Source organism: Plasmodium fragile, assembly GCF_000956335.1.
Source record: "Plasmodium fragile strain nilgiri unplaced genomic scaffold supercont1.107, whole genome shotgun sequence".
Lineage (NCBI taxonomy): Eukaryota > Apicomplexa > Aconoidasida > Haemosporida > Plasmodiidae > Plasmodium > Plasmodium fragile.
Genome location: NW_012192687.1, coordinates 7308 through 15000, shown reverse-complemented (window position 1 = coordinate 15000; position 7693 = coordinate 7308). Strand labels below are relative to the sequence as shown.

The 7693-nt window shown below is 46.1% G+C and overlaps 2 protein-coding genes across 2 annotated transcripts; both read left to right on the top strand.

Moving 5' to 3' along the window:
• Positions 1-173: 173 nt before the first annotated feature.
• Positions 174-1385, top strand: AK88_05246 (uncharacterized protein; the record flags this gene model as incomplete). Its single annotated transcript, XM_012482848.1, has 1 exon — positions 174-1385. One exon carries the CDS (start codon positions 174-176, stop codon positions 1383-1385), a length of 1212 nt encoding a protein of 403 aa, XP_012338271.1.
• A 2656-nt stretch (positions 1386-4041) lies between these two features.
• AK88_05245 (uncharacterized protein) lies at positions 4042-7295 on the top strand (the record flags this gene model as incomplete). The annotated part of the gene is made up of 3 exons (XM_012482847.1): positions 4042-4888; positions 5393-5959; positions 6307-7295. 3 exons carry the CDS (start codon positions 4042-4044, stop codon positions 7293-7295), a joined length of 2403 nt encoding a protein of 800 aa, XP_012338270.1.
• Positions 7296-7693: the final 398 nt, after the last annotated feature.

Here is a 7693-nt window from a genome sequence, read left to right as displayed (position 1 = left end):
TGTTGTTAAAAATTAAAAACTTTTCATTACTTCACTCTACCCCAATAATTGCGTAATGTACAAATTCTGAATGTATCCCCATTTATATATGTTAGGTAAATGAACTAGGCACATCATGGAATCATTCAACTGGCCAGAATAATACCTTGGTTGTGAGGATTAGCAGATTATTGATGGGTGAAGCTAATGTAGAAACACTACCTCCGGAGAATAATACCCTGCTCGAGGAAAAGTTCATGGGATCAGTGAATACAAATGGCGAAACTTACCTGCAGGACCGTTCCGATGTAACAAAATATAATGATAGCTCTAACTCACGATCTAGAAAGAGTAGTCCCCGCGCGAGTTCAAGGAAGAAGTCGAAAAGTACGATGGATCATATTAACGTCGACAAATCCAACGAGTCTTTAAACTTGAATAATTTTGATGAGGATGAAGGCACGGTAAAGTTTGGAGGATCCATGAGGTTCAGTAGCATGGAGAGTGTGCTTGAAGGTCGAAGTGATCATGGTAACGACGTTGATCAGGGCTTTAGCTCGTCCATGCTCTTTGACAGCATGGATAGTATATTCGAGAAAGGAGCCGATGATATTTTTAATAATAAGGACAAAGTGCATAAATCTGCAAATGCTGACAGCATGGAGAGTATATTCCAGGAAGGAGCCAATAACGATGATTCTAACAGAAGCCAGGAAATTACAGAATCCATGACCTTTGACAGCACCGGCAGTCTGTTCGAAAAACGAGATGATGATAATCTCGAAGAAAAGAACAGAATGGCTGAATCATCCGAATATCATAATAAGGATAAACCACTTTCTACTACAGCAGGATTGGATGTAGATGATGCAGTTTGCTATTACATAGATAAATTGCAACAGCAGAATAAATTTTCTGCCAGTCCTAGTCGAGGTTTGTTCAAAAACACCATGTTGGGTAAAATGTTTAGAAAAATATTTCCGACGCTTAGATCAGAAATAAGACGTCACTTGAACATGCAGGCGTATGAAAAGTACAATTGCTCAGTCAGAGAAGTAAATGGGACGAGAGAATTTTTTAATGTACTGAGGAAGTATAGAGCGTTTGCTCCGCTTGTTGTATTCGGAATACTTTCTCCTTTACTGCTAATATCCCTTATAAAAATGAGCTCCTCCATAATGCACGCCATGCTTATATTATTACCTTGGCCCTATGCATTAATTATCGCTCTGCCTTTTGTCGTCAAGACCTATATACTGCCTTTTATTGCCATTGCTCTGCTTTGTGGTGGATATGGTTTCCTTTTATTTTACAGCGTAAGCAAATTATTCAAAGTAAAACGCTCAAGTAAACATATCGATGGAGGCATTATGAACAGGTTATATAAGATCATTAAAAGCCATTAAGAATATTGCCGGCGATCACACAAATTCAGAGAATCACATACGATGTTCCCAAAAAAAAAAAAAAAAAATGTGGGTCAAAAACCCCTCATATAGGTGTAAAAGAAAACATACCCACAGATAAGCATACATTTCCGCTGGCGTTTTTTTCGTACTCAAACTATGCACTTTTCCGTTGTCTACAGTTAAAAATATTTCCTCCTGTCGAGCTATATAAATATCTCTTCCGGGGGCACCACGGGACTAAATGTGCATTTTCTTTATGCTGTTAATTCTTTTATTTGTGTGTAAGTGATTAATAATTATTATGCTAAAGCACCGTTCGTTTGAATTTTCTCTTTCGTCTTCTCTGATCCATTACAGCCATGTCCATTGTCTATTTTCGCACCATCCTTATTTCATTTCACATGATTCTGCCTTGATTCTTACTGTCCCTTTGTGTTTGCCTATTTGCCCAGAGTAGCAATGTTCCACCAAATGTTTACGCTTCAAAAGCACCTCAACATGCAACAGACCCCCCGGGCAAAAGTATGGAGGAGTCTGCTCCTTCCATGAAACCAAGGTGCCCTTATTTGCGTTGTTAAATGTTATGCATTGTTCAATTATTAATTATTATTTTATTGTTCCTGAGTATGCTGTAATTATGTACTAGGTGTTCATCCTATGAGTATCTCCATGTGAATTTTTGTTTTTGCCTTTTTCCTGTTTTGTTCTGTATTGATGCTTCGTGTCTTGTTCGTATGAACTTCCACATTGCCAAATCAAACGGTTTTACAACTTATCTTTTGATATGCATAAACAGGGGGAGGATCTCACAGGTTTACGGTTTAAAGCTTCGTGTTTAGGGTTCAGGTTTAGGGTTTAAGTTTCAGGGTTTAGGTGATATGATCTGGGATTCATGATGTGCGTTCTAGGATGTACCTTCTAGGGTCTACGGGCTACGATGTAGGATCTGGGATTAGCGATGTACGTTCTAGGGTCTACGGGCTACGATATAGGATCTTGGATTAGGGTTCTGGGTTTATGGTCTAGAATCTGCGCGTCTACCATGTAGGCTCTAGGGTGTAGTATCTAAAATGGCGCACTAGGATCTATGGTTTAGGTGATTGGATGGAGGGTTCTATGATTTATGGTCTTACAGTTCACGGTTTTATAGTTTAATCCTCAACAATCTACGTTTCCAATATTCAGATTAAAGCGTGAACGTGTTCACAGTTTCATAATTTGTGAGTTTTAGTATTTAGAGGGTTCTTTTGCTTTGTTTTTTTATGCATGCAACATCGCACATCAACGCTACTCCTGCATGCTGTTCTTGCCCTGTTGTTTGCGTTACCGCTTGAACATTATACCTACTACTGCCACCTGCTTTTCTTGTTCTTCCGTTTCTCCCTGTGCTCTTGCGCATTCTGCGCTTCCTTCTCTGGCACGCTTGTTCTTCTTCTGCAACGCGCCTCTACGGCTTCTCCGCCGTCGTCGTCACCGCGTCCTCGTACACGCAATGTCCCGAGAAAGAACGATTCGACGAATGATTGCCCGAGTGTAAGAACGGAGGCAGACATTGTCTCTCCGAGCAAACGTGGCCGGGAACACGGGCTTGTCGACCAACGCGGCCGAGTGTAAGACCGATTAGACGAAGTGGCCGAGTGTAAGAACGGAGGAGATTATCTCTCCGAGCAAACGCGACGACCAACGCGGCCGATGGTAACCACGATTCGACGACGTAGCTGAGTGTACGAAAGGAGGAGGATTGTCTCTCCGAGCAAACTCGTCGACCACAGCGGCCAAGTGCAAGACCGATTCGACGAAGCAAACGAGTGTACGACGGAAGAAGAACTTGATGTTGTTGTTATACTGCGGTTTTAGGTGTACGCACACAGAGACAGTGTGTGTGAAGGCGTTTAGTGGAGACCGGGTGTAGAAAGGGCGGGAGCGGGCGTTATTCATGACGCGTTGCGTGTGTACGGTAGTGTAGTGTTTGTTCTTTTTTTTCTTTTTCTTTTTCTTGTTCTTTTTTTCTTTTTGTTGTGCTCCTCTATATTTATTCCTCTGTCATTCTCAATATATGGTTTCTGCGGCATTTAATAATAGTGCAAGACTGGGATTGCACACAGGTACATAAGGATTTTGTTATGTATAATGTTCTAATGTTATGTGTTAAGGCCACAAATTACTCATCAATAGTAAAGGTAGAAAATAACAAGGGCTACAGGGGCCATGTGACGGTTAATATAGTTCACGTGGGACATTGGCACAATACTCAGGTGTGTCATATTTGAGCTAATCGAAGACGGAGCAGAATGTCGGATGAGGCATTAGCGAAAATATTGGCACAATACGTAAAGGAAAGGAACATACAGGGACCGTATGAGGTAATTTCCTATACATACAGGCCCCGTGCGGAGGTGTGCACAAGGCAGAACATATGTGTGTATGAGAGAAACATACTACACGGCACCAGCATGGCGGACATGTGCGTGCTTCATATATACCGCATACGGCAAATTTACATGTAACAGGCAGCAAGGGCCAATTATAATTAGATCATTGCCACGGTTCGTGAATAATAGTGTGCGACCAAATAGATATATGTGCATTGTGTTAAACGCAGAGTAAGTTATGGAAGGATATGCAAAAACAACTGCGGTTTTTTATTGATCACATGAACGATGACAGTCAGTACGACAATGCTACTAACTGCGGTAATGCATACTGGGAGCATCCAACAGAACATGGCCAGCCAGACCAACGACCAAGGGCGATGAATCGGAGCAAAGAAAGAGTTATATGCAGACTCATGACGCAAGCGATATACTTTGCGAACGCGTGGAGCGAAGCAGCACGGAAAAACGCAGAGGAGACCGGAGGGAGGGATAAGGAGATAAAGGGAATAATGAGATGCACCATAGCGGATATATACCAAGATATACTCAGGACATATGCATGCGAGGGTTGGTGGGGTACATATTATGCATGGTACGTCGTGGGAGAGATATCGGCATCAATCAAGAGAAATTGGGGCGAGCAGGATTGTAAGAAGGGGAAGTACAAGACTATAGAATTGAACACTTGGCCCATGAGGAATCAGATGAAGACATGGTTACAAGAGAACCACCAGGTGCAGGAGCAACTTGCACAGGAACAAATAGGCGATGACTGTAAGGGAGCACAGGTAAAGCTAGAGGTCGGACCGAGAGAGCAGGAACAGCAAAAGGACAAAGACAACCAAACGAAAGATGAAGTAAAGAAGAAGGTTACAGGAATTTTGAACGCACTGGAGAAACAAATGAGGCAGGAGGAGGAAAAATTGAGGGCCTCACATGCGAAGGCTCCCACGTACCCTTCTGGGGAACAGGCAGACGACAAACACGATGCCGCGATAGAGAAAGAAATGGAACAAGCAATCGACAAAGTGCACGGAAAATTAGACGCAGTGATAGCGAAGACTGCCGCTGAACAAGCAGCCGCCGCCAAAGCAGCAGCGACCACACCACCAAAGGAATCGGCAGGTAAGGACCGATGGGGAGAAAGCACCAATGCGGCCCAATACGGCCCGTATGGATGCCGCCACAACAACACGCGCACGCGGGGGAACAACAGCACAGCAAACGACTTCGTGGACGTTGCGCGCTGCGGTGCACCACTTCGCTCAACGTACGATTGCCGCGTGCAGCGGCGGCCACGACGGTAGCGTCGAGCGTGCCGTGCAGGGGCGAACAGCGCATGCACAAACAGTTGAACAGCAGCACACAACAACACCCACACGGCTACAACAACGCACGCGGGGGAACATCACCCCGTTCGTTGAGCCGAGCACAGTGGCGTACACGACGGGCGCGACGAACGTACCGTGAAGCGGCAGCGGCCACGACGGAACCAATAGCGGCGGCGATCCTCACCGTACGCGTGCTGCCGCCACCTGACCGCACCGTCCCGGCCCCCTTCTTTCTGTACCAATTGTGTGCTTTTGTGTATCATCTTTTCATCTTCCTTTCTTCCATCTCGCATTGCAGGAACGACACCGGCAGATGCAGGAGGAGGACACCAGAACGGGGAGAAGCCGTCGTCACCGTCACCATCACCCGGGCGCACAGGCCAAGGCAGTACAGGGGGCACTTCGTCGCAACCAGGCCGGAACACAGAGGTAGGCAGGGCAGATAAAACAGCGGCAGAGGACGGGGCACCTGCAGGATCAGCACGGGGAGGACCACCATCATCAACATCACAAGATCCGGCGACCTCGGCACCAGGATCAGCAGGGGCGGACACTGACAATACAGGTAAGTGTACACGTAGCACCGCAGTTCATGTGGCGCAGAATGCAGGCCAGGGCATCCCAGGTGCCTCATCCAGCACCGCTGTCTCATTTGCATCGGGTGCCGGAGCTGATGATGACTGTGAGCACAAGTCCAAGGACTCGGGACCAGGTAGTGTCATGAGTGAACATCCAACAGGAAAAGAACAAAAAAGAGCGAGAAAAAACAAACACAACATCTCCAACATCTCGCAGAGAGCTAGAGACCCCAAACGTCGAATGAGAATGGCGGGGCCATGCGCGCCGGGGCACCCCAGGCGAGCGAGTAAGCCGCCGCGGGATGTAGACGTCGACAGACGTCGACAGAGACAGACACTGTCTGTGTGTTGTGTAGTTGGAGAGAGAGAGTCTTTTCCCGGAGTGGCACCTGCACCGTAACCAGCGTTCGCACCGTGGCACCCATGGTGCCAACCCCGGGCACCGGCCGTCTCGTCCACGATGGCGGTAACCCGTGTGGTCCCGCCAGGCTTCAGCGCCGGACCATGAGCAACGAACCGTGTGGAGACCCAACCGCGTGGCCAATCAACCATCACCGATCGAGCATAAGCATGGGCAACCACCGCACAAAACTTTAGTTTCATAATTTTCATGTTTCCTTAATCTTGTATGTAGGAACTGAGAAAGATGGCAGTGTACCCCCAGCGAAATCATCAGGTGAGCAGGGTTCCCAGGAACCCTCAGGAACTCCAGCAGGAGCATCAGCACGGCCAGCAACTGGAGAATCGACACCAGCAGCAACACCAACCACGCCAGCACAGGGATCATCAGCATCATCATCAACACCTGTGCCAGACCCACCGACGGACCCCGGAGGAGGACCACCATCAGGCACACAACCAGGGCAGCAGCCATCACCTGTGTCGGCATCTAGGGACACAGCAACATCAACACCGACAGCTGCAGGTGGAACAATAACAGCAACAGAAGATCCACAGGATCCGAACAATCCTAATGAAGCGCAGGTTCCCACTACTGGGCAATCCAGTTCTTCGCAGGAAACTCCCCCTGCACAGAAAGATGGTGCACCCGCTGCAGCGGGTCCAGCCGGTGCACCTGCAAACACTGTAGTAACAGTTGTCGCAGAGGATCCTTTCGGTCTAGGTAAAATTACAGACTCGTGGCTTCATGCGGCACAACTCCCAGGAAATAAATGTGTCGTTGATGCTAATAAAAAATGTGATCCTGAAGTATCATTGGACGATCCATCAGTCTTCGGTAACCCAGGGGGAGGATTCATCGGAGGCATACCACCATATACAGACCACAAGATGGACTCTAAGGACATCAGAATCACTGATCCCAGTCTTGATGTCCCCGACCTAACGAACGCCGTCCTTACCGCCACTACTCCCGTGCTGTTTTTTCTCACTTCCGTCATTGTCGCCCTTCTTGGTTATTCCCTTTGGAAAGTAAGCGCACTCACATCACATACGATGGCACACAACGCATGCACAACGCACAAATATAACCGAGTGGAAAATGGACCAATAACCGTTGCCATTCGCCATTCCACTGTTCCCAATAGGAAGGCTAAACAACGTTACTATTTGTACTACCCGACAACGAAAAAGAAAGAAAAAAAGCAAAAAAAAACTTACTAGGGATTTATATCCCTAAATGCCGGATACATTGTACATTGTCGGCAACAATGTTTGGTCTTGTGCGACATCATATTACATTTTTGGGTGTTCATACGAAAAGGATATGAGTACGATGGTATGCAGTATTGGCGTATATATACTCTTGTAATTATCAAGGTTTATTATGCGGGAAGAAAGAAAAAAAAAAAAAAAACCACTAGAGACGTACGTCGCGAAATGCCCGATACATAGTACAATGGAAGCAACAAACGTTGGGCTTGTGCGATACATATATATTAGATACATGCGTACACAACAGCCTTATTTACATATAATACTAGCTTAATATGCATATATTGTTGTAACTATGAAAGCTTATTTTTGAAGCAAAAAACGAAAAAAAAAAAAAAAAAAAAAAA